Source organism: Gorilla gorilla, chromosome 7, assembly GCF_029281585.2.
Source record: "Gorilla gorilla gorilla isolate KB3781 chromosome 7, NHGRI_mGorGor1-v2.1_pri, whole genome shotgun sequence".
Classification (NCBI taxonomy): domain Eukaryota; kingdom Metazoa; phylum Chordata; class Mammalia; order Primates; family Hominidae; genus Gorilla; species Gorilla gorilla.
The window spans coordinates 118,110,660-118,138,200 of NC_073231.2; the positions used below are offsets into that span (position 1 = coordinate 118,110,660).

General features: G+C 34.5%; 1 protein-coding gene across 3 annotated transcripts in view; it reads right to left on the reverse strand.

Annotated features, from left to right (window-relative positions):
- The window catches only part of CSMD3 (CUB and Sushi multiple domains 3), a 1,204,746-nt gene that overhangs the window by 37,391 nt on the left and 1,139,814 nt on the right, over window positions 1–27,541 (reverse strand). For all 3 annotated transcript variants that reach the window (XM_019032923.3, XM_031014090.3, XM_019032924.3), the window contains 4 exons: window positions 26,640–26,822; window positions 20,748–20,924; window positions 5,049–5,228; window positions 3,283–3,456 (listed from right to left, as the gene is read on the reverse strand). In XM_019032923.3, the coding sequence (XP_018888468.2) occupies window positions 3,283–3,456; window positions 5,049–5,228; window positions 20,748–20,924; window positions 26,640–26,822 (714 nt within the window). The remainder of the gene's footprint in view (window positions 1–3,282; window positions 3,457–5,048; window positions 5,229–20,747; window positions 20,925–26,639; window positions 26,823–27,541) is intronic.

Here is a 27,541-nt window from a genome sequence, read left to right on the forward strand (position 1 = left end):
TTTTCCCTTCTGAGTTTAAGTGTCATTGTCTATTAAAATGTCATGACTAATCCTACGTACCCAGGAGCTCTATATGTTTAGTAGAAATGATATACGTAAAGCAACTGAGACAAAGATAGCCTTATTACATTTGAAATGTAAATACATATTTTATTACTATTTGTATTTCAATAGAACCAAAAACAAAACACCATATCAAGATAACTTCTTGATTGTAATTTTTTTTCAGTTATATCAAACAAACAAGCAAACCTGCCATATACTCATCTTTGTAAAACCTACTTGACCCTATCTGTCCTGGAGAAGACCTGGAATATCTAGTACTATTCAGAACATAGTGATGTTTGCTAAGATGACCTCCTCCATGAGTCAGAATTTTAAGGGCCAATTATGTGACAAAAACATTGAGGCACTGGAACAGACTTCCTCCAAAACTAGAGACTCAGGTAGAAGGGTGGGAGGAGTAGTGAGGGATGAGACATTACTTAATGAGAACAGTATATACTATTTGGGTGATAGTTATACTAAAAGCCTGGACTTCTCCACTACTTAATATATCTATGGAACAAAACTACACTTGTACCCCTTACATTTATAAAGTTACTTTTAAAAATCATATTACAGTACCTAGAAGGAGCTCCTTTGGATGTTATATGAACTGCAGTCTAGACCACTACTGTAATAATAAGTTAGTTTTATCTCTCATGCTCAATCTAACTTGTTAATATCTCTCTGAAGCAAATGTACTATTGGTGACCTGATGAGCAAGCAAAATAGCCATATGCATGCCCAGTATTTGCCATCACTTAATAGGAAGCTTCTCAAGTAAATAATGCCAAAGTGCACCTAATAGTTTGTCTTCAGTTAGTCATCATAATTCTATGTCTATAAAATATATATTTATTTTATACTAACATATATGTTTCATTTTTAAAATATGTCTATAAAATACATAACTTGCATTAAATTATAAAATGACTATCCATGAACCTAACACTCAACTTTAACAATTGATAATTGCCAATACTGTCGCAAATCTTTGTAGGCACCACCCAGAAACCATCACTCTTCTTAGGCCCAGGGTAGCATACTTTGTGTCATCCTAAATTCTGGGTTTCTCATTTCTATACATTTATTGGTAATTTACATTCACATGTGTGCGTGTGTGTGTGTGTGTGTGTATGGCATATATGTATGTGTGTGTATGTAAATATAGGCACTATTATTTTTATTTTACTGCTAAAAAGTATGCTGACAACAATATTCTTGAATATGTCTCCTCATGCACATATATGAACATTCCAGTAGGGCATATACTTAAAAATAAAATTTCTTGGCAATAGACTCTGAAGTCTTTAACTTTACTAAATAATACCAACTAGTTTTGCAAATGGCTGTGTCAATTTACCCACCCATCATGAGTCTATAGAAGTTTATGTTACTCCATATCCTCACTAATACTTGATATTGTGTAATATTTTTTTCAATCTCCTGAGAGGAAATAGCTGTCCAGGTATTTTGACCATTTTTGTTGTATTGCCTTTTTTATTTTAGAAAAAAATATATATATATTCTAAATATTGTCATTGTTTTCACACATATTGATTACATTGTACAAGTCTGTGATTGGTCTCTGATAATGATAAATTTTCATATTTTAACATAGCTGATATTTTTTCACTTTTTCATTTGTGGGTTATACCATTTGAATCTTGCTTAAGAAATTCCTTCTAAACCTGAGGTCATTTAGATAGATTCTAAATGTTTAAAACTTTTATATTTAAATCTCTGATAAATCTGGCACTGATTTATTAGTTGTGGGTGTGTGTATGTGTGTGAACTAATTGCCTTGCAGAATTAATTAAAATGTCCATTCTTTCCCTACTGACTTGTTCTATAGTATATCACATATGTATAAATGGTTCTGTGTTCTCTACTCTATAACACTGTTTTACTTTCTATACCTACATCAATACCATACTGTTTTAATTACTATAGCAATATAGTTTTTATATCTGCCAAGAACTATGCTATATTCCAGGGACAGAGCAGAGAATAAAACAAAAAAAATTCTCTGCTTTCAGGGAGTATACATTTGAGTAGAGGACACAGTTCAAATAAACAAGATAAGTAAAATGTATAGTATGTCTTAGGAAAAAATCAGAAGTGAAAGGGTAGTGTTAAGGAGAATAAATAAAGCCTGGAAGGGAAGTGTTATATGTCAGTGATGAAATTCAAATAAGGTGACCAGAGAAGGCAATACTGAAAAGAGAAATTTTTTGTAAAAAGCTGAAGGAATAAAAGGAAATTTCCAGGTAAAGTGAATAGTGAACATAAAAGCCCTCTTGCAAAAGCACAACTGAGTGCTCAAAGAAAAGTAAGAAGGCCTGTGTTTCTGGAGCAGAGTGGATGAAGGGGTGAGTAGTAAGATATGATGAAATCAGAAGAATCCAAGAAAAAAAGTCCTATGAGCATGTAGGGGATTTAGTTTCCACTTTGAATGAGGTGAGAAAACCCTGGAGGGTCCTAAGCAACTGAGACAGTTAGCTCTGCATAATGTCAAGGTCACTAGGCAGGTAGAGTCCTCTATCCCATGCTGGGAAAGGAAAGAGAACTAGCAACAGGATAATGCTAGACAACTCTCTGAATGACTATACTGTCCAGATAATGTTCTACAATCATTTATGTAAAACTGCAAGAGGAGTTTGTTTTGTTTTGCGTTCTTCCAAATTAATCTTGAAGTAACACTTGCTAGGTATATAGTATACAGCAACCTCTGTAAAAAAAAAAAAAAAAAAAAAAAGGCAAAACAAACAAAAAGCCCTTTTATCTCTATGCTTACCCTGGTAATTTTAGATGTAAAATCCCAGTCATTATCATGACAAATGCCATCATAAGAACTTTATTTGAATAAACATGTAGAAGTGACATGGATTTATTGCCGAAAAAGATTTGGGAACAAATTTCAGAGTATTCGGCTAAGACAAAAAGGACATAAATAAAAATAATTTTCCAGCAGTAGAATAAATTTAAGGCTGTCTCTAATTTGAGAAATTATTTTGAAAAATAAGAAAAGTTTATAAACTAAGCCGTTTAGTGTAAAATTTTGAATCAGAGAAGGAGAAACATAATGACTTAATTACATGAAAAGTAGCTACATTGGTAAATACTGATTTTTCTTTGAACCCTAATTAGGCATTGAAGGAAGCTTAACAATCTCATATTTGGTCTAGAAAAATTTGAAAATTTTAAGTAACAGTTGTTAGTAGAAATCATACTTACGTAAGCACTGCGGTACTTCACCACTCCAGGTACCATTCCCTACACAGGTCAAAACAGCAGGGAAGGATAGCTCATAGCCTGGAGAACAGATGTAGCTAATACTAAAGCCCCAGTCGAAATTTGTTCCTTCCAGCCTTCCATTAGAGATCTGGGGAGGAGTTGGGCAGGTAACAGCTGCAATTACATTAAAAGTGATTAGACACAGCTGTTGAAATATCCTGAGCCTTAAATATATAAATAAATGTCATTAGAAGAAGCACATGTGCTAATTTAACCTTTTCGAGAACAATACGTTGTGACATATTTTATTCTCCTGGTAGTATTCCTGAGACATTCCTGGAATTAATCCCTGCAGGATGCAACTTTTTCTTGGCAACATAATGGCTACTGGTTGTCAGAGATTCTCTTAACAAAATAGCAAGCTGCCTGGCATCTCAGAGAAGGCAAACAGAGGGTGAACTTCAATCTAGTATACTGTAAGTGATAAATTATTGGTTTTATATAAAATTATTTTCCAATGACCTTTAGACAGACAAGACATGGGTTGTTTAGCTATATATAGTATCAGCATCTTAATCATGGAATTCGAAAGTAGTTCTATGACATTTTTGAAAACACAGGTCATATGTCTGAGTATAATATCCAAGTTAGTTCCCTTAACCACTTAGATTCATATGTTAAAACTTATTATTATAGGGTTTATAAATGCATTTTTAATTTTTTAAAAAAATGTATTTTGTTTAAATTGTTTTCAGTTATCTTTAAGCAAAGACAGGTTGGATAAGATAGAGATGAAAGGATAAGGAAGGGTATCAACTTCAAAATCTAAACATGAGGAATGACTGTATTATGAGAACTAAAAACATATCTGAATAACTTTTTACAGTTGAGTAATATCTAATTCATATCAGTATGAATTAATAAGTGTATAGAATAACATCTAAAACATAAAATGTCTGCTCATGTATTTTCATTTACTAACTGTATATTTATAGTGATCTGATACAGAAGCTTAATAATCAAGAAGGAAAGACAAACACATTGAAATTATTAATTTTGTTAGATTATAAGTCAGTAAGATATTAAACTATTAATTCACAAACATTTAAATAGAAACGTAAATGAAAAATCTTAAATATTAAAAATCTAATTATTATAAAACAATTTGTCTGACATTGCATGTACAGTATTCTACAAGTAATCATAAAAATTGGCCAAAAAATTTATAAAAATATTTCCAGTGGAAAAACAAACAGCATAAAGTAGCAAATTTATGGCTGTATTGACTAACAGATTGTATTATATGAAAAACAAGTTTTTCCCATTATTTAATAAAAATTACAGTTCTATAATTCAGGCTGGCTGTTCCCAAATTATAGAAAGTATTTTTTCCCACCCTTGAATGACTTGACCCAAGTGGATCAGCAAATTACAGTTATAATTCATCAAGGTTATATTCTTTTGAAAATATTCATCAATTAATATAAATAACAATGGTGAATATGGACATAATATTTTACTTCTTTTTGTTACATTAAAGTTTATTGTCATTACTCACAATAAGATATAATGTTTTTGTCAAAATATTATTTTAAATTCTATATATTAAAATAAAATTTTTAAGAAACAGCCATTTTTAGTACTAGAAAAATAAATGCAACCTTGAACTAAAAAATTTTATTTAAGTATACTTTAAATTTGTATATAAAAATAAGAAAATATGTACTGGTTACCATTTTTAAATGTTGAAGAAATCATTATCATACCTCTACAAGTTGGCATTACTCCACTCCATGTGCCATTAATTGTACAAGCCCTGATTCTGGAGCCATTCAATTCCATCGTGTAGCCTGGCTGGCACATGTAAGAAACATTTTGTCCAACCACATAATCATCTCCATATCTCAGTCCATTGGCTGGTATACCTGGGTCTCCACAACTGATTACTGTCAGTATTGGATTAGAAGAGCAGATGGTTAATGCGGCATGTATTTAATGGAGAGGAGTAGTAAGCATATGGCATACTTAATATATAAGCAGGAAAATTAGTTATCGTGTTCATTTTTAATCATAAAACATAAGCATATTTAAACCACATACTGGCAATTCCTGATTATGATCAGGTATGCTTATTACAGATTCTACACATATGGCTCAGAAACTGTCACTTAGCTCCTGAAAAGGCTAGGTTAATATGCCATTATGTTGTAGTGAATTTGATGCAGTAACCTCTTCTAACCTTCACTATAAGACCACAGAGAAAACAATCTGCAGAATCAGATTTCTAACATAATATTTGAAATCCATATTCCTATATATGGCTACTGAAATATCTAATTTATCAGGCATGCTGGACGGAGAGCATATTTTCTGCAGTGTCACTCAGAAAGACAACCCCCAAGAAATTGCAACCTTCACTCTGGAATGTGCTTGTTATAAGAAATGCAGATGTATGAGGGGCCATCCCATCCAAGTCCTTGACCAATACGTGATGATGTTTCCAGCCCAAAATAGGGACTGTCGCTGCTCTGTTCTGCCCCAAGACTCCATTAATATATCCAACTCTGACCATCCTCACGTTTGCATCCAACCCCTAAAAGGAGGTAGGACAATAGTGCAATGTGAACCTCTCTTTACTGATGACACAATGGATGAGCTGGGTGGAGGGTGTCACGTTTTGCAGAGCAGGGATGGAAATGGGGAGGCCATGAAGGGCCAGGGGCAACAGGTTGTCACGAGCAAAAGGTCTAGACCCATCCCAAGGACACAAGAAAGAAGGCAACAAGGCAGACTGCACATGAGCAGAAGCTCCAAGCCCTCAGAATATGCTCTACTGTTCCAGTGGACTTCAATTACAAAATGTTAATTTGAAGATAAAATTATTAAGAATTTTGAGATGGCTATCACAGAGCATTAAACTCTAAGCACAAGACTCTTCTGAGCATGAGATTCTATGAGTTGCACTGATCTCATGCCCATGAGTGTGAGTGCACATATAATATTATTGTTTCTTTATAATGCCAGCCAAAATGTTTCAGAAAGACTTGAGACAGCTTAGAAACACAAATAACAATTTTATTAAAAATGTATTTTGATTAAATACAAACATAAGATTCAAACACTACAAAGATTATATATGTCACACAAGTGATAACTGTTTTGAGGCACAAGATTTAAGCTTAATTTGGGCAGCGAATTGGCTAAAAAACTTTCTGGCAGCTAAGAAAACGAAAAGTACAAGTTACACTTTATTTTCTGGAGATAAAAAACATATAGTATACTTACATGCCTTTTAGTCTGCTAAATCTTTTGGTTCATAAAAGGGTAATTTCTCCAGGTAAATCTGGGTTATTTTTTTTTCTCTCTCTCTCTCTGTCTACTCCTCTTTCTCTCTTTTTTAAATTCACTTTTCCCAATATTTTGGAGATTCAGGATTAAAGATTAAGAATTAATTAAGGCATGGAAGACCTTAATAACACCTTAGTTACGTTGTATTTATTATGTTATCATTAAGAATGATTAATGTCAAGATTCCTTTCATATTCTATTCTGTTGATTCTAAGAAGTTTTAGGATTATGAATAATGGCATTTAAATTAAAGAACATCATTCAGAGCATTCAACCTCATAACTTTTGGAGCCCTTAAAACCGTTCGATGAAATTAAACTCTTTGAGTGTTTCTTTCTCAACAATAATAGAGTTTTATATTGAGGACTGCTTTCCTTATTATTATTATTGGGGAGTAAAAAGATTTTTTTTAATGATACAACTGAGTTGGATAGAAAATCAAATAATCCTACTCATGTACCGACAATACGTCATCTCTTTTTATAGTTTAAAAATTTACAAGAATGTAAAAATGAGTGTAAGCCTTCAATTTATTATTTTATTTTATTTTACATTTATAACCAAGATTTTTAATTAGGAAGAGGAAATTAAAGAGAACACCTATAAAGTGTTGTTATTTTCTGGGCAGTGCTTTCCAGACTGCATTAGAATCTTGGCAAGGAGAAATAGCCAGCCTGGTCACAGGGCACATGAGCTGAGATGCAGCCACCAAAAGAGAGGACAGAGCGTTTATTTTACAGATGCACGAAGAAAGAGTTCTGCACCTCATGGCACCACCATGAATGAAATGCGTGACAACAAAAGCTTTAGAAGAGTTTGTTTGGTGACTTCCTAATGAAGCAAAGGCTAGTCAAAGAGGCAGTTTCCAAGAGCAACAATCTTTGTAAACAGCACCTGCTCTGCAAGTCAATTCATTCACTACAAGCTTGTTTTCAGAGACAACCAAAAAAAAAAGGCTTTTGGTTTTTTCAGGAAAAAACCTTAGAATAGTAGCTCTTTAGTGCTTCACCCTAAAATTCAGCGATATCACTGTATGACAACAAATTCAGAAATACCATTGCACAATAAGAAGATCATTGACCTTCTTAAATACCCATCTCTCTCACACAAACACACCAATAAACTCCATAAAGGCAGATATTTTGACTCTTGTATGCTGTTTTCTTAAGAGTCTCATCTAGTGTATGATTCATCATAAGAGATTAAATATTTGTTTGAAGGATAAATAAATGAATGAGTACATAAAGGAATCATTAAGTTGTCAGCTCAAATTCTCAAAAACACATAAATTATTTGAAAGGTCTGAATTTGTTTTGTGGGAGGCTTCTCAATACGTAATTGATGCCCACCTGGCATCATTTATGATAAATCTAAGTAAATAACCTCTATGCTACAAATAAAACATAATTGTGGTAATTCTAGTCAATCTATGCCGCTTTAAAACCACTTTCTCTTTTAACTTCTTATACAAGCATTGTAAATGTGCATTTTAAAATAAAATAAAATCACATTACTTTTTTCACAGGATTCACTTTTTTATTCAATATCTAATGGATATTTTTGCATGTAACTATTAATACACATAGACATGCATAACATTTTTAATGGCATATTAATCCCATGCAATATAATTTATGCAACCAAAGCCCTATGGACTGGTGTTTGAGTTATTCCATTGCTTTTCTGTTACAGACAATGCAGCAATGAAAATGCTTGCTTGAGCATCATTACATATGTATGTGCTCTGCCACACTTCTAGCTTCAAGCCCAGAACAGAGTTCTACTGTAGCAAAATGAAGTTCCAGAAAGATGGCTAAACCATTCCTCTCATAATGCTTCTGATTTTACATAATCTCCACATTCAAAAAGTTGGTTTCTTTTTTAGGTCTCAAAAGGTAGGGTTTCTCTACCTTAAGCTTGACCCTATTGACATTTTCAGTCAAACAATTCTTGGTTGTGAGGGGCTGCTCTGTGCATTGTAGAATGTTCTGCAATATATCTCTGGCATCTGCCTGCTAGATCCAAAAGCACCGCCTGCCCCTGCACTGTGACAATCAAAAAGTATCTTCAAACATTTCCAAATGTCCCCTGGGAAGCAAAATCCTCTCTAGTTGAGAACCACTGTGCTGAGGAATAGCTCTCACTCCTTGAGGAGATTTAGATTATTTTTTATCTGCGCTCAGTTTTATGCTGGGATATCCCCAGCCCTCTCTTTTGTAAGACTAACCCCATCTTCCTGATCTGTCCTCTGTTAGAAAAACATCTTTGAGAATTTTCAGATTTGTGACAAAAATTCAGTCAGGGGCATTTCGATAGGTGGCTATTTGGAAAAGGAAGCCTTAGATTCATTTATCACCTGGACCTGATTAAAGATGGTGTCCTTAGTCCAAAGGAACAAGACTTCCCAGATGCAGGATGTTGGGAATTGGTCCTTTTGGATGCAGAAGTCCAGTCAGTTTTCTAAAAATATCATCCAAGAAAACGAATAAGCACATGTCTTTTCAGACCAGAAAGCTAATTCTTACTCTACTTGGCAAGCCCTGTCTCAGCACTGTTTGTGTCTTCTTCCCAAAACACCATATGCACTCTGTATATGATGGGCTCTAGGTAACAGAGGTGGTACTGTCTGTTATACGTCGAAAGCTAAGGATCCCCTTATAATTAATATCCCAAAACATTTTGTATTGACAAAAAAATGTATTTTTGAAAGAGTAATTACATGTACTTATTATATCTTCTCTCTCTGTCTGAACATCATAGAAAATAACTTCACTACATTTTAAATCAAGGAATTGATTTGAGCGATCTGGTATTATGCCAAATATCTTTTTCTTCTAGTTTGGTTAGCTCTGTGCATGTTTCTTCACATTTATAATTCCTCTGTCAAAGTGTGCATAACATTTTAATGCATGATCTTGATTTCAAGATACAATATTCTACCCACCCAGGAGGCAACTAGTTATTCTGAGGAAACTTCTCCTTCCACCGCTGGTAGTGGGCTTAATGAGGACATGTCTGGAATTACAAACAATGAGTGTTGGGAAAAGGGAAAAGATTTTGCTTATGAGGCATACTTTTAGAGATAGATTAATTAGACTTGCAATTTTCCAACTCACGTATAGTCTGAAGCCGGTTGAATAACAGCAGTTAGAATTTAGATGAGTAAAAGTTTATGCTTTTACCAACATCTCTACTATGGCCAAGCATAGGGGATTGGAGACCTTACCATTATTATTAAATCATATTTATTCCAAAGATGTTTCTAAAATCATTGAAATGAACAAGGCAAATCACAGCTGACACATTTCCACATATAATTGAACTAGAATTTCTAAAAAACAGAGGACTGCGTGTGTGTGTGTGTGTTACTGCTGGACAATCGAGCAAATGAAAAGGTATAGTTGCAAATAACTCCAGTGGGAAATTCTCAATGGTAAAATTCTCAAAGGAAATTCTCAAAGGTCAAAAATGCTTGGAATTCTAAAGTTACTTCACTGATCTGTGAAATATTAGGGAGAAGATACCTTACCGACTGAACTCTGTCTTCTCAGTTCCTAGCAAAGTGCCCAATGATAGTAGGTTTTGTTTAAATGATTTTTTTATTAACTGAATCTATAAAAAATCCAATTCCATTGTATACTCACAATTATCTTTCTACTTTATTTTTAAAGGTTTTTGTAAGAAAAAATGCTCTAATATAAGTTAAAGATTTTTGAAAAGCTAAAAATTGGATTATTCCTCTGATTTGTCATTACTCAGGAGGAACTAAGTGCCCAAGGATAACTAGCCAAGGTAAAAAACAAAAACCTCTTAAAGTGACCAAAATCTTATAATTAAAAAGTAAAAAGAAATCCAAATAAAATTGAAGTCTTTATATTTTGTCTTTATCACATAGTTTAACTATATTTTAAGGGCATTATTAATTTTCTCAAGGGCCTCTATTCATTCTTTCATACTCAAATCACCCTACATTGAAATATCTATCATATAATCAATCTTGCTGATTTTCTTTCTTTGAACTGACATTGTCATAAATCTACTAGATCCTCTTTGTCAATGATTATGTACGAGATTCAACGAGCACTCTTGTTCACTTGCTTTGACTCATCACATTAAAATATCTCATCTCTTGTGAAACCTGCAGACTTATTTATTGACTTACATTATATTTGCTTTGTATATCTGACAAAAATATCATTGATAACAAATAAATAGGAAATTGTAATGTTAAACTGGAAGTATTGTTTAGCAAAAACAAATTTTACAAATGGTCGTTTCATTAAGAAATGATATAATTCTGCAGAATTCAAATTGGTAATTGCAGAGAAAACAGAAATTAAAAATTTTTTAGAGAAATAGGTCATAAATTAATGAGACATTTTCATGTGCCTTATCACCAATGTTCTACTTATTATAGTATGTCACATACATTTGACCATTGTAGTGAAGACAGAGAATAAAGCAAGAAAACTAAATGGAGAAAAGTACAGAAGAGATAAAAGTATACTAAAGAACATGGATTCTTGAGTGAAATAGACTAGGGTTTAAATCTTAGATTCTACAGTTACTAGCTATGTTACCATGGAAAAGAAAGTTGTTTCCTCTCTAAGAAACCATTTATTTGAATGTGAAATAAAAAGGATAACAGTATATATCTCATAGATTTGTTGTAATAATTGAGATAATTATGTAAATCAGCACAAATCCGAACAAATGGTAAACACTCAATAACAGATACTATTATTTATGAGAAGAAATAGTAATAATTAGCATGAAAAGAATAAAGGCTTTGTTTCTTTAGTGCTATGGTTTTAATATCTCTTCAAAATTCTTGTGCTAATTTAACCCCCAATTCAACAGTATTAAAAGGTAGGGGCTTTGGGAAGTTATTAAGTCATGAGGGCCCTCTCCCCATGAATGAGGTTAGTGCCTTCTAAAAGTGTGGGAGGGAACTATTAATAGCTAGGCCCCTTTTTGCTCTTTCACCTTCTGCCAGTCAGGGCGTAACATGCACCCCTTTTGTCATGTGAGGACACAGAAGCAAGGTGCCATCTTAGAAGCAACAAGTAGCCCTCACCAGACACAGGATCTGCTGGCACCTTGATCTTGGACTTCTCAGCCTCCAGAATTTTGAGAAATAAATGTTTGTTCTTTAGTATTTAACCCCGTCTCAGGAATTTTGTTATAGCAGCACAAATAGACTAAGACATTCGGGTTTTCTAAAAATTGATATCAGGATGTTGGCTTGGAAAGTTCAGCTACTTCAAATTTTTTGCATACCTCATTAATTTAATTCAAATTCATATAGTAACTGGCGTACATCAAATAATTTATTTCAAATTCATATAGTAACTGGCCTATAGTAAGCATAAAATTTATATAGTCTGGGCATATAGTAACCATAAAAATTGTGTCTACAAAGGCAATTATAACAAATCAAAATTTATTAAAAACATATTTACACTTGAAATTAGCCTTCTAGTGGGTATAGAGAATAACATGAATGGAAAATTTCATCTATATATGTGAAATATAGATGAAATTATTGTTTAGTGTTGAGCTCTGCCAGTAGTCAGGAAGCCCTCTAAATGCTGTGATGCCTGAGTTTCTTGATCTAGACAATGTGAGTCTAGGACAATTCCCAAAATAATATGATTGTACCAATCATATATTTAAATTTATGTTCATTGCGAATGAATGAGAAGGAATCTGAAGCACTGATTCTAATTTAATTTGATTACCACATATAAACACTATCACTATGCTAGATTCTTTAATTACAGAAGTTTAGGCTGTTTTAATTTCCACTGAAACCTCTCTCTTTGCTTCTTTTTGGGGGTTTTTCTTCACACTTTTAGTTTGGATTGTTAATGGGGTGTTAGTAACTTTTTGCCTATGAAGTACATAAACTTACAAATTATCAGCTTTTAGTTTAATAGCAATTCATTGTTGAAAAGCTAACACTTAAATTATTTTATGCAATACGATATTTCTCTTTGAAGAACTGACAGAAACAAACTTTCCTTATACTTTTCCTATGTTATTCATAATCAATCTGTCTTGAATCAAATGACTTATAATTTAACATTCCTGACGAAAAATGAAGACAATTCAATAAAAATGTCAATGTAATTTTCAATCACAAAAATAAGAATGTTTATTTATTTTTACTTCACTAAAATTGGAAGACAGCTGTAAATAAAAGATTGAGTTATTTATCCATAAATAAACAAAATTGTTATTCATTGTAAAAAAAATGAAAGTGTTCCTCAGCATATTTCTGTTACTCTGAACTATTTTCATTATTTCAATCTCTTCAATGACTATTATTGAAAACTTACTATATGCCAGAACCTATGTGCTATGTTAGCCATACAGTTGTAGGCCCTATCTGCAAGTAGTTTAAAATTGAGTTGGACGGTGGCTCACGCCTGTAATCCCAGCACTTTGGTAGGCCGAGGTGGGTGGATCACGAGGTCAGGAGATCGAGACCATCCTGGATAACACGGTGAAACCCCGTCTCTACTAAAAATACAAAAAAATAGCCAGGCGTGGTGGCAGGCGCCTGTAGTCCCAGCTACTTGGGAGGCTGAGGCAGGAGAATGGCTTGAACCCAGGAGGCGGAGTTTGCAGTGAGCCGAGATCACACCACTGCACTCCAGCCTGGGTGACAGAGAGAGACTCTGTCTCAAAAAAAAAAAAAAAAAAATTGAGTTGGAATGGTAAATCATGTATACTGATAACTAAAATAAAATTTGTCTATTGAAGTCTGTCACCAACAGTTTACTGAGTCGCTCTTATTCATCAGGTGCTATGCTCCACCATAAAGGGCCAGTGAGATAAACAGACCCAGTCACTACTGCTCTATAAAGTTTACAGTTTAGTGGTATAGGTAACATACAAAAAAAAAAAAAAGCTATACAGTATGGAGAGATTACTTTTAGCTAAAAAGGATATGAGGAGAAAATGTCTTGAGGTGTTTTGCCAAATGTTTCACATGACGTGATACTTAAAAGGTGGATAAGAGTTTTAAAGGCTAAGGTGGGATAGTGTTAAGTTGTTCACTATTGCAAAAATGAGATATTTTCTAAGTAAGTAAGAGGAATTCAGCTTTCCTTCAACGTGGAGTAACAAGGAAGAATTTACCTTCCATTTGAAAGAACCAAAAGAAAAAAAAAAGGAAAGAGTATATTTTAAAAAAAGAAATATTTCAAAACAATGGACATTAGGCAACAAAGCACAGTGATTCTTGAGTGACAGGAAACAAATTAGATGAATCCCCTGATTGCCTCATCTTACTACATTAAGAGAGTTTCAAGTCTGTGGCACAGGGAAGAGAAAGCTATGCAGAGCCTGGCAGACTCCTTGAGTTGAGAAGATGGATCTGAGAGTCAAGAGAAAACTATGCAGGTAGAGTTTATGGGACATGGTACCAGAGAGGACATTGACAGATAAATGTCTCCAGAGATATAGGAAGGAAACTCCTTAAACAGTCAGCAGATTTCTGATCAGCTCCTGAGGAAACTGCCCATGGTTTGAGAAAAAACTACCCCAAAAGATGAGATGTAACAATATCTGGAGCTGACATGGGGCCAGGAATGCCACTTGTCATACAGAATTCTATACCCAGGGAAAATATGTATTTTAAAAGGTGAAATGAAACATATGCACACAAAGAAAAGCTGAAAACATTATCATAAGTAGAAATGGACCACAAGACAAATTTAAAGAAGTCCTTCCAGTGGAAGAAAAATAATATCTCATGCAAGTATGTATCTACACAAAAATATTACAACACTTGAAGTAGTAATGACGTACATAAATAAGATTTGTCTTACTATTTAAATCTCTTGAAGAAATAGTTGACTAATTAAAGTTGTTTAACAACGCTGCGTGGTGTTTTGGTGTTTGTAACATTGACTAAGTAAAATGTTTGACTACAAGAGCATTTTCATAAAGAACCTTTTGATGCTTCAAGTTCTACCTCCCCATTCCCCTTCTACTCCACATCTGGACAAGCCAACAAGAAAGTCGGCTTGCTTCCCTCATTTGGCTTCAGCAGGGAAGTTCAAACCATGCAAACCCTGGCACACTCACTAGAACTTTTCCCAAGTTCCCAACCACTAACCACAATAAAAAAAAAAAGCAAAACTATATGTATAAGTACATTTTTCACACTGCTGATAAAGACATACCTGAGACTGGATAATTTATAAAGAAAAAGAGGTTTAGGCTGGGCATGGTGGCTCTCGCCTGTAACCCCAGCACTTTGGGAGGCCGAGGCAGATGGATCACCTGATGTCAGGAGTTCAAGACCAGCCTGATCAACATGGCGAAACCCTGTCTCTACTAAAAATACAAAATTAGTCAGGCGTGGTGGTGGGTGTCTGTAATCCCAACTACTCAGAAGCTGAGGCAGGAGAATCACTTGAACCCAGGAGGCAGAGGTTGCAGTGAGCCAAAAGTGCACAATTGCACTCCAGCCTGGGCAACAAGAGCGAAACTCCATCTCAAAAAGAATGAAAAAAAGAAAAAGAGGTTTAATGGACTCACAGTTCCAAGTGGCTAGGGAGGCCTCACAATCATGGCAGAAGGTGGAAGGCACATCTTACATGGTGGCAGGCAAGAAAAATGAGAACCAAGCAAAAGTGGAAACCTCTTATAAAATCATCAGATCTTGTGAGACTTATTCACTACATGAGACAAGTATGGGAGAAACCACCTCCATGATTCAATTATCTCTCACTGGGTCCCTCCCACAAAATGTCGAAATTATGGGAGTTACAATTAAAGATGAGATTTGGTTGGGGCTACAGCCAAACCATATTATTCCAAGCTTGGCCCCTCACAAATCTCATATCCTCACACTTCAAAACCAATCATGCCTTCCCAATAGTCCCCAAAAGTCTTAACTCATTTCAGTATTAACTCAAAAGTCCACAGTCCCAAACCTCATCTGACACAAGACAAGTACTTCCACCTATGAACCTATAAAATCAGAAGGAAGTTAGTTACTTCCTAGATACAATGGGGGTACAGGCATTGGATAACAGCTGTTCCAAATGGGAGAAATTGGCCAAAATGAAGGAGCTACAGGCCCCACACAAGTCCAAAATCCAGCAAGGCAGTCAAACCTTAAAGCTCCAAAATAAACTTCTGTGACTACATGACTCACATCCAGGTCACTGATGCAAGAGATGGGTTCCCATCATCTTGGGCAGCTCCACCCCTGTGGCTTTGCAGGTACAGCCTCCCTCTCACCCGCTTTCACAGGCTGGCATTGAGTAACTGTGACTTTTCCAGGCACATGGTACTAGTTGTTGATGTATCTCCTTTTCTGGGGTATGAAGGACAGTGACCCTCTTCTCACAGCTCCACTAGGCAGTGCCTCAGTGCAGACTCTGTGTAGGGGCTCCAACCCCATGTTTCTCTTCACCAAGATAATGGGGAAAATGTCCCCAGGGCATAACAGAGAACTCTGTGACAGCTCCTCCCATCACAGGCCTGGAAGTCTAGGAGGAAAAAACGGTGTCATGGGTCAGACCCAGGGCCTTCCTACTGTGTGCAGTCTAGGAATTTGGTGCCCTGCATCCCAGCCACTCTAGCCATGGCTAAAGGGGTCAAGGTACAGCTCAGGCCATGACTTCAGAGTGTACAAGTCCTTGAAGACCCCACTCCTGCAGCAAACTTCTGCCTGGACGTACAGCCATGTCCATACATCATTTGAAATCTAGGTAGATGTTCCAAAACCTCAATTCTTGACTTCTGTGCACCTGCAGGCTCAACACCACATGGAAGCTGCCAAGGCTTGGGGCTTGCACACTCCAAAGCCACAGCCTGAGCCATGCCTTGGTCCCTTTAGCCATGGGTGGGATGCAGGGCACCAAGTTCCTAGACTGCACACAGCAGGAAGGCCCTGGGTTTGACTCACAAAACCATTTTTTCCTCCTAGACCTCCAGGCCTGTGATGGGAGGAGCTGCCACAGACTTCTCTGTTGTGCCCTGGAGACACTTTTCCTATTGTTTTGGCAATTAACATTTGGCTCCTCATTACTTTCGCAAATTTCTACAGCCAGCTTGTATTTCTTCTCAGAAAATGGGTTTTTCTTTACTATTGCATTGCCAGGCTGCAAATTTTCTGAACTTTTATATTCTATTTCCCTTTTAAAACTGAATGCTTTTTAACAGCACCTGAATCACCTCCTGAACGCTTTGCTGCTTAGACATTTCTTCCACCAGATACCGTAAATCATCTCCCTCAAGTTCAAAGTTCCACAAATCTCTAGGGCAGGGGCAAAATGCTGCCAGTCTCTTTACTAAAACATAGCAAGAGTCACCTTTACTCCAGTTTCCAACAAGTTCCTCATCTCCATCTGAAACTATCTCAGCCTGGATTTCATTGTCCATATCATTATCAGCATTTTGCTCAAAGCCATTCAACAAGTCTCTAGGAAGTTCCAAACTTTCCCACATTTTTCTTTCTTCTCCTGAGCCCTCCAAACTGTTCCAACCTCTGCCTATTACTCAGTTCCAAAGCCACTTCCACATTTTGGGGTATCTTTACAGCAGCACCCAACTGCCAGTACCAATTTACTGTATTAGTCTGCTTTCACACTGCTGAAAAAGACATACCCAAGACTGGGTAATTTATAAAGAAAAAGAGATTTAATGGACTCACAGTTCCAAGTGGCTGGGGAGGCCTCACAATTATAGCAGAAGGAGAAAGGCACATCTTACATGGTGACAGTCAAGACAGAATGAGAACCAAGTGAAAGGGGACACTCCTTATAAAATCATCAGATCTTATGAGACTTAGCACTACCACGAGAACAGTATGGGGGAAACTGCCCCATGATTAAATTATCTCCCACTGGGTCCCTCCCACAACACATGGGAATTATGGGAGCTACAATCTAAGATGAGATTTGGGTGGGGACACAGCCAACCCATATCACTATTCATCCATCCCTTCTCTCAAACCATTTCTGACCAAAGAGAGTCTTACCATGTGGGTAATCTTTCATACCTTCTTGGGACATCTTCAGCCTTTTGGCATAATCAGTCAATATGGAACCAATTCTGGGGAGGGGGCAGTTGATCATGCTCTTTCTTAGGCAACCACAGAGCAACTGGCAGTGAGTAGGGTGGCCCAAGGGATGACTATCATTACCTGAGGGACTTTTTTGTTGTTGTTTGTGACTTGATAACTGGCTCTGCTGCCACCTGGCTAGAAAGTGCTTGGTGCTGTGCTAGTGTACTTACACTTTGAGATGTGCTGATTTGTGCTGCATTTTCTGAGCTTTTCTGGCCTCTGCCAAGATTTAAATGATAGATCTAAGTCAGAAGTATTGAAAATTGACATTCAGAGACAGGAGTATTGGCTTGTGGTCCTTCCCAAAGTGATTCTGAGTTCTGTGCCTCTCAGCTTAGACTTATCTGTGTGTCTTAGATTTAATCATATGTCTCAAATTTAGTACAAGCCATGAATGATGCTAGGCTCAGATGAATGTCTTACTCTATGACTATTGGTTATGTGTCTCAAGCAGGTGTTGACTCCCATTCTATAGAGTGCTCAGGGGAAAGGCTGGCACACTGTGCAATAAGTATGCTTATCCAATGCTTGCCTATCTGACAAGGAGTGGTCACCAGGTGGTGTCCTCCAGTCCATACCTAAACTCAGATGGCTTTAGCTATCTAAAACAACCTTCGTTGTTGTTGCTACTGTCTATGTGTCTCTCATCAAAAAGATTCTGGTTCTCAGGGAAGAACACCCATATCATCTCATAGCACAGCTGTGGGCTTAATTCAAACCTGACTTAAGCCTGGAGTCCCTAAACCCAATAACAACTGCCCTGTGGGAGACCCCCAACATTTAAAATAATGATTTGGAACTCTCCGGAGGAAGATACCTATAAATAAGGACAGAGTAGAGAAGATTGCCCTTCTTCTTGAAGCGTATCCTGTAACTCCACCCCCCAAAAACAACAACAACAACAACAACAACAAAACACTAGGATACAGGGAGAAGAAACAAAAATTGAAATAAAGATCCACAACTGGACTCAATTGAAAATACAAATTTTTCTAAAGTAGTTATTCAACAGAAAGATAAAATAACAGAATTGGATTTCACATCTCCACAATATGGGTTTTAAATGAACAGATTCTGATATGTAGTACTTGAAAAATCTTTGTGGTCTTCATAGATACTGGGCCTCAAATTACAGTTATATGAGGAGATACCACTGAATGTACAAGGTATATCCTGTACTTTAGAGGAGTTACCAAACATAAAACAGAAGGCAAACATGTATGTCTCACCTTAAACATTGAAACTATTGCTTTGCCTAAATTCCTCGTGGTCAGAGTGCCCATTGACCTATAGCACCTGATACGGACATTTTGAACCAATTAGTAATAAATTAATATTAATTATCTGGCATTTACAATCAGCTTGGTAAAATGGAGCCCCTTGGACCTGTCCTTCTAATTATAATAGTTAATACAGCCCAACTTAGATTAAAACAAGGTCTACAGTAATTAAGAACCATCATATAACACCTACTGAAGGAAACAACTATTGTTCCTACTGCCTTCCCTTTAAATAGTCCAATTTGTTCAGTGTTTAAACCTGATAAAAATAAATGGCATGGGAAAGTTCATTACCACAGCCTAAATACCCTGATGCCCCTGATTAAGACCTCCATATCAATATTACTGAAGTTGTTGGTTCCTATCAATAACTGGAAAATATTTTGCTATTATATGTTTAGTGAATATGTTCTATTCAGTACTTATTTCAACAGCTTCCCAAGCATAGTTTGTTTTCACTTTTGAAGAGACAAAATATACGTGGGTATCTCAACAGCCCTTGTGTGACATTGCACACAAACTTTGCATGCAATATATTAACTACAACAGATTTTCTCCAGGAATGCATGTATGCCATTATTTTGAGGGCAACAAATTCATTTGAACCATTCATCCAGAAAATGCAAACAAAAAGGAGCCCAGAAAAAAAGGGGATTATCTTACCCACACAATACAAGGCCATGCCTTCTCAGTTAATTTTCTGATAATTATTTGGTCAGCAAAAGTATATATACTCTGTCCAAATTGCAATACTAAAGGCCCTCCCACTAGTATCCCCAAGTCTCCTTTGCTACAGAGGCTTCAGCAACGTCCTCTCATGATACTTAGAATCCATGAACACACAGTCTAAACAATTTTCTTTTGAGACAGGGTCTCACTCTGTCACCCAAGCTGTAGTGCAGTGTTACATTCAGAGTTCACTGCATCCTTGACCTCCTGGGCTCAGGTGATCCTCTCATCTCAGCCTCCTGAGTACCTGGGACTCCAGGCATGCACCACCACACCTGACTAAGTTTTGTATTTTTTGTAGAGACAGGGTTATTGCCATGTTTCCCAGGCTGATCTCAAACTCCTGGGCTCAAGCGATCTACAAGTCTCAGCCTCCAAAAGTGCTAATTCTTCTTAATGAAAATAACCATAATTTCCAATGGTTGTGTATTATTGTTGGTTAAATACTATTTATTTTATAAATAAGCATTAATGTGTATAATTTTAAGACTTTTAAACACATTTTTCAAAAATTTCTTCAAGTGAGTAATTTTATTATAATGCAGAATCTCCAAAGTGCCATCTATTTTTAACATAACAAGAGAGCAAATCAGTTATTGAGACTCACTACGACAGTGCAAGAACCCATAAAGAATCAGTATGCCTTTTAAAAATCAATTGTGTTATTAATATGTGTTATATTGACAAAATAAAATTGCATCCATTCTATCTTCAATTTTAATTGCAGCTATAAATCATCATTGTTCTTAAAATTCTGTTAAATTACATTTATTAGTGCTGACTTCCTCTGACCTCTCTGCTGCCAGTTAATGTAGTTCCTTGATAAGCCAACTTATCCTAAAGTCATTAGTATACACTCTAGCCATGGTAACTACTATAATCCTTTAATCTGAAAGGCAGTACAAACAGTTAAAACCTTACATGGTTTTATTAATTACAAAACACACAAAAATACTTATATACTCATCAATACTTTCATATAATTACTGATTTTTAAATATTGAGAATATACTTACTTGTACAGTTAGGTAAAGTTCCAGACCATGTTCCATTGGCTGTGCACTGTCTAACTGAAGGTCCAGAAAGGATGTATCCCTCCATGCAGGAATAAATGACTGAACTAGAAAATGTTGTGCCATCAATTCGGAAGACTTTCCCATTGGCTGTGGTTCCTGGGTTACCACACTGCACAGCTATAAAAAAAGTGTTTAAGAGTATATATAAAAAATGCAATCAGAAATTCTTCCCAAAAAAGTTAATGACTAAACGATTCTTTCAAATTATTCAAAGAAGCAATAAAAACCTCTAAAATAAGTAGTAAAGTATCTAGGTAGTTGAAATTCAAGATGAATGTGTGTTGATTTTATTCACTTAATTACTGGGATGCAAATTATAACATTTTCTTAAGACTCTTTTTAGCAGCTTCAGTAAAAACTCTACAGAGTAAAATAATTATTCAAAGAGTACTGTATTGGCTTCAGGTACCACAAAATCTTTTAGAGAAGGATTATAAGAATCTCTGTCTAAAAAGCAACTCATGTAAAATTGGAAGACATGTAACAATGAGTGATGAGATGCAACAGAGATTTATTACATTTATATTTCAGAAAAGACAGATACACAATTTTAATATTGTAAGCATCTGTGTATATTTTTGTTTATATAAGTACATAACTGTTTTGCATTAAAATATATAAATTCTATTTCTAGACCAGAGTACCAAAACTAAACCGAGTAAAAACAAAGTAATTAAATATTAGTAATCGTTTTCATTAAGTTTCAATATATTCTAAATAAAAGTTACAAACACAAATGTCTTTTTATGATTAACTATTTTATATATATGTTTAACTATTTGTCAACAATGATATGTTAATTTTTAAACTATCTAACTTAAAAGCTATAATATATCAAACATAATGCTTAATTTTCTTGTAATATCAGAAGGCATTTTAGTACCTTACAGAAGTGAAGGCTTTTATGGATATGAAATATGATTATAATTTCAGAAAATACCATCTGCATCCCTTGCTGCATCTTAAATATTTCTTTTTGCCTATTATTTGTATAACTGCCGTGTGTGTGTGTGTGTGTGTGTGTCCATGCGCACGTGTGTGTGTATGCATGTGTAGGCAAGAACCTTATCCATTTTACATATATACATAAAAATCAAACTCTAGACAATATTTTAAGCAGAACCTATGATAATAGCAGACATTTTTACTTTGTTGTTAAGCATGATTACTTTCTTCTAAATGCATTAGTGCCTGCCTGAAATAAAATTTTGACCATGTTTACTTGTTATATATCATGATCCATAGCTTGACATAATGCAAGAAGGATTTGAGATAATGTCATCTTTGTTTTAAAATGTCATGTAATTTTTATTTTGAAATAGAGACCTAGCCAGAGTCAAATTTCTGCACAATAAAAATCAAGAATTTCTTTAGTCAGGGTGGTTTCAAGATATGGCCAAATCATACTGTTGTTTCTGTTCTCTTGACTTTAATTCCTCCACACCTAATACACAAATTTCTCCTATCCAGACATTTTATTTGAACTAAGCACAAGTAAAATTAACTTAAAATGAAACAAGGTAAGTGCGTCATCTATCATGAGTGAAGGCTTAAAGCTTGCTGGATACAATGAATGGAAACAGCAACTACTTTGCCTCTGCAATATTGACATTTAGGAGAAAAATGATTTATTGTTGCCTGTGAATAAACCTGCATTTACATTTAGTACTAGTCAACCAAACCATCTCTTCTCACAAGAGTCATTTCCCAGCAGTCAACAGACATAATCTAATAAAAATGAGAGTTACCATTTTTTTAGATTCATTAAGCACTTAATATGTCACAGCCACAACTTTTCCAAAATTATTTACTCCTCACAAAAATGTTCTGAGTTAGTATTAACATCACCACCATTTCTTAATAGGAAAGTGAGGCGCAGAAAGATTAAGTAACTTGCCCAATCTCACAAAGCTAGTTAATAGCAGATTGTTCATCTAGTACTAATTCCTAGGAATGATGCTGATAGCACACAATAAAAGCATTGAATCATATTGAGGGTAGGAAATAAGCTGAAACATAATACATGTTTGTAAATTGAATTTTTTTGTGTGATGCATCTTTATAGGAAGTATATTTTATATGTTTGCCTTTCTTTTGTTGCTAGAGAGAACTCTTATTTTAAAAATCATGGTACCATTTGTTTCCTTGTATCAAAGTAATAAGTAGTCATTTGTAAAATGACTAAAAGAAGTATAAGGAAGAAAGTAAAGATTGCTTAAAATTCCACCACTGAAAAATAGAAATTGATATTTATATATGCATATATGTGTATATGATTATGTATTAATATGAATATAATTATTTCAATATTCTAGGCTTTGTGTTAGGTATAGAGTATACAACAGTGAAATATTAATTTACTCTTTTTTATTTCTATTTTTTTTACATAAAATTACAATTAAGGTATCTTTCTATCATAAAGTTTAGTAACTGTATGGTTTTCCATACAGTTCATAATTTACCTAACCAATTCCCTGTTGAAAAACATTTAGTTAGGCTTGGTTTTATTTTTCTATGATTTTTGGATATAACATACTAGAACTTATATTTACAACTCTGTACATTAGTTCTATGTTTAAGATAAATATCTAAAATAATTTCTGGATCATATTTTAGTAGGGTGACTGTAATTAACAACAGTGTATTGTACATTTCAAAATAGCTAGAAGTGAGGACCTGAAATATTATCAACACATAGAAATAATAAATGCTTGTGGTGATGTATATCATAAATATTCTGACTGGATCATTACACATTTATGCATGTAACAAAATATCACATGTGCCCCATTAATATGTAAAATTATGTATCAATAAAAATACCTAAAACATTAAAAATTTAACTTGTTTGAAATATATTGCCACAGAACCACTAAAGATATTATAACAATACACACTTGCATTGATAGCATAAAACTTTGCTTGTGTTCACACCTCCTGTGTAACACCATTTGCCATCATTTAAAAGAATCTGTTTGTCAAAAATGTTACATTCTTCAAATTTGCATTTCTCTATTGATTAAATGAAGTCACTTAAACACATTATTTAATATTTTTATTTTTACATGTGCTTTATCCTTCACATTCTGAAAATACTTTCATGTTTTATTATAAATTATTAAAGTAATATGACAGCAATAGAAAACATTTGGAATAAAGAGTAAAAATACCAATAATTTCACAACTCTGTCCTAGTATTATTTTTTTGTGTATTTCCTTTCATACTTTCACTTAAATGAATATCATTTCTCATGGTTCTAATATAGCACATAATTTTAAATCTTATTTCTAAATTTTATATAATGTACATTTTCTCACATTGCTTCATGGCCTATATCGTAATATTTTATTGACTATACACTATTAGATCATGTAAACATAAAATTGCTTAAGCAATACTTTTCCTAGTGTAAGATTTTTCCAAATTATTGCTAGTTATAAACAGAAATAAAAATTACATTTTCATAATTGTGCGTTCTCTTTAATATTTCTATTTTCCTTGGAAAACATTCCACAAAAGTGGAGTAATAAACTGAAGCAATAGATATATCCCATTAATATTTATCATTCTATTCATTATCATTTTGAGAGCAATTTTTGTCAAATTGCTCTCGAAATATAACAATAAAAATCATCTTGAAATATTTTAAAGTTCTAGTTTTGCTGCTCCCGCACACAAGAATTTTATATTACCGTGTTTAAAATAGGTGAAAATATTTAATCATAATTTTTTATTAGTAGTTCTGTTGAATTTTTTCTATAGGTTACAGGTTTTTTTATTTCTGCTTTCTGTTCATATCCTTTATCCATTCATCTACTAAAATCTGTTTGTGTAAGTGATTTGTATGAGCTTCATTTATGAGAAAAATATTAATTCTATTGTATTTGCTACAACTCATAGTTCTCCTTTTATCCATAATATGCATGCTAACAAAGCAATATCAGCACAAGTCTGCATTTCATCTATAAAATATTTTGTAGGTCAGCTGAACAAAGGACTCACTTAGATGTCACCCACACAATGTTGCATGTATAATGATGCCCACAGCATCATTAAAAAGACCTTGACTTTGGAAAATAAGTTTGAGAAATAAAGAGTTTAGTCTCTCTTACTGTATTTTACTCAGCACTATGTTTTCCAAGTCTTTTCCCTATATCAATTAAGTTGCAACTCCTTCTTAAGATTATTAAAACTGACCCAGTTAAAAAAAGATAACTATCTTTTCTGGAATATAAATATTAAACATAATCAAATATTTCTATAACATAGTCAATCAAAAAACTCTCAGGAAAGTTTGATTGGGAATTATCTTCTATTTACAAAACCAATATGTTTGGTACAATGTCAAGTAAGTTTAAAAATATTTTGCAAGTTTAGTTTTTCCAATAAAATAATCACAAAAAGAACAATTAAGGTCAATACAATAATTTTCTAGCAACATTTTATTTACTAGTCAATTTTGTAAAATATTTTTCTTTTTCCTTTTTATCTTTCTTTTTTTTTTTTTAAACAGAGTCTTGCTCTGTCACCTAGGCTAGAGTGCAGTGGCATAATCATGGTTCACTGCAGCCTCTGCCTCCTGGACTCAGTGATCCTCCTGCCTTAGCATCCGGAGTCGCTAGGACTACAGGCATATGCCACCACACCTGGCTAATTTTTAAAATTTTTGCAGAGATGTGGTCTCAGGCTGGGTCCTACTCAGGCTGGTTCAAACTCCTGGCCTTAAGTGATCCTCCTGCCTCAGTGTCCCAAATTGTGGGGATTACAGGCTTCAGCCACAACTGGCTCTCTTGTAAAGATTTAATTATGTTAACTCTGAGTCAGAACAATTAAAATTTTACTCAAGCACCCTATATGTTGTGAATTCTAGTAACTAACAATTGTACTCTACAATTAAAAATCTTAATCATACTTCTGTATGTTTCTATATTTTTCCATTTCTACAAACTAGAAGCTAAGACAGACATTGAGGTTATGTTAGGGTAAGAACAACCTATCATTTTCTCTTGTCTCCACAATGTAGGTACACTAGTCTCCCCTTATCCACTATTCTTTCCACAGTTTCACTTAGCCATGGTCAATCATGGTCTAAAAATAATATATGGAAAATTCCAGAAATAGCCAATCCATACATTTTAAGTTCTGAGTAGCATGATGAAATATCATGTCGTCCCACATGGAAAGTGAATCATCCCTTGTCCAGGGTACCTACCCTGTATATGATCTCCACTCGTCAGTCACCTAATATCTGCCTTGGTTATCAGATCAAAAGATCACAAGAAGAAGGGTGAGTACAGTCAACAAGATATTTTGAGTGAGAGACCATATTCACATAACTTTTATTCTAGTATATTGCTATAATTGTTCTATTTTACTGTTATAGTTTTAATCTCCTACTGTGCATAATTTATAAATAAAACTTTATTACAGGTATGTGTGAAAAATCATAGAAATAAAGGGTTAGGTAGTATCTGTGGTTTCAGGCTCCCACTAGAAGTCTTGGAATGTATTCTCCATGGATAAAGGAGGGACTACTGTAAAGAGGAAAGAATAAATATTTTTAACAAATATATATTACTTTTTAAATCTAAACATTTGCTATGTTGTGAACAATGTTTGCATATATATGACCAATGAGGGTTTTTTAAAAAAATTATCGGTTATAGTTATCTTAGGAGATGGTTACAGTATAATGGGAATACGACTGTTTTATTTCATAGTTGCAGGCAGAATAAACTAGTAAGAGCAATTTTCCTAGTAGTACTCATCTGGATTTAGATACACACTAAAATCCAGTAGTTGCAATATATTTAATTTCTGCTTGAGATTACCTTTGCACTCTGGCTGCCTTCCGGTCCAACTGCCATTAGCTAAACATGTTCTTTCTTCTGAGCCATGAAGGATGTAACCAGTATCACAAGCATAACGTACAGTACTTTTAGTTCTGAAATTGCTTTCCTGTCTAGAGCCATGGCCGGGAGTACCTGGATCGCCACATGTCCCAGTAGCATCACCTGCAATGCAGTACAGTTCAAGTTAACCAATTCCCATAAACATTTATTAAGTTTACCAGTTAGTCCAAGGGCCTGGTAGGCATTTGTTTTTGTGCATGCTGTGTTTTAGCATACATGGAGTAAAATTGTAATTCATATTTCTTATCTGACTCCAGTCATTAAAAAAAAAGTGTAAATGAAAAAGAAAATAGTTGCAGAGTACAGTGTTATTTTTTTTATCAGTGAATTTGGAGACGTTAAATAGGTTAAGGATATTTCATAAGTTTTTCCAAACCTAGTTAATAACCAAGCTAATGGAAAATGTGTAACTGACAGTACTATGAACTCAAATGACAACAGACTCATAAAACCAAAATTTAAAAAAAACTGAATTCTGCAATTTGCATGTTTCCTTTTCTGAATTTCCTGATTACTGATAATATTTTTATTGTTTTTGTTAAAGTAGAACTGTGGTGTGCTAGGACATGTAAATATTATAATACAGTTCTGATAGCCTAGGTTTCCCTCTCTTATTTTCTCTACTAATGACCAATGATCAAAGATGAATGAACTGCATATTCCTCGTATATGAAAACATAAAAATAAAATGTAAAAGACCAAAATTTAGAAACTCTGACTTAAGTTTCTGATAAGAATATTGCTCATAACTAGGCGATCATCTTTTGATTTTAGTGTTAAAGATTTACTCAGTCTTTACCTAGTCGTTTTATCATTTCTTA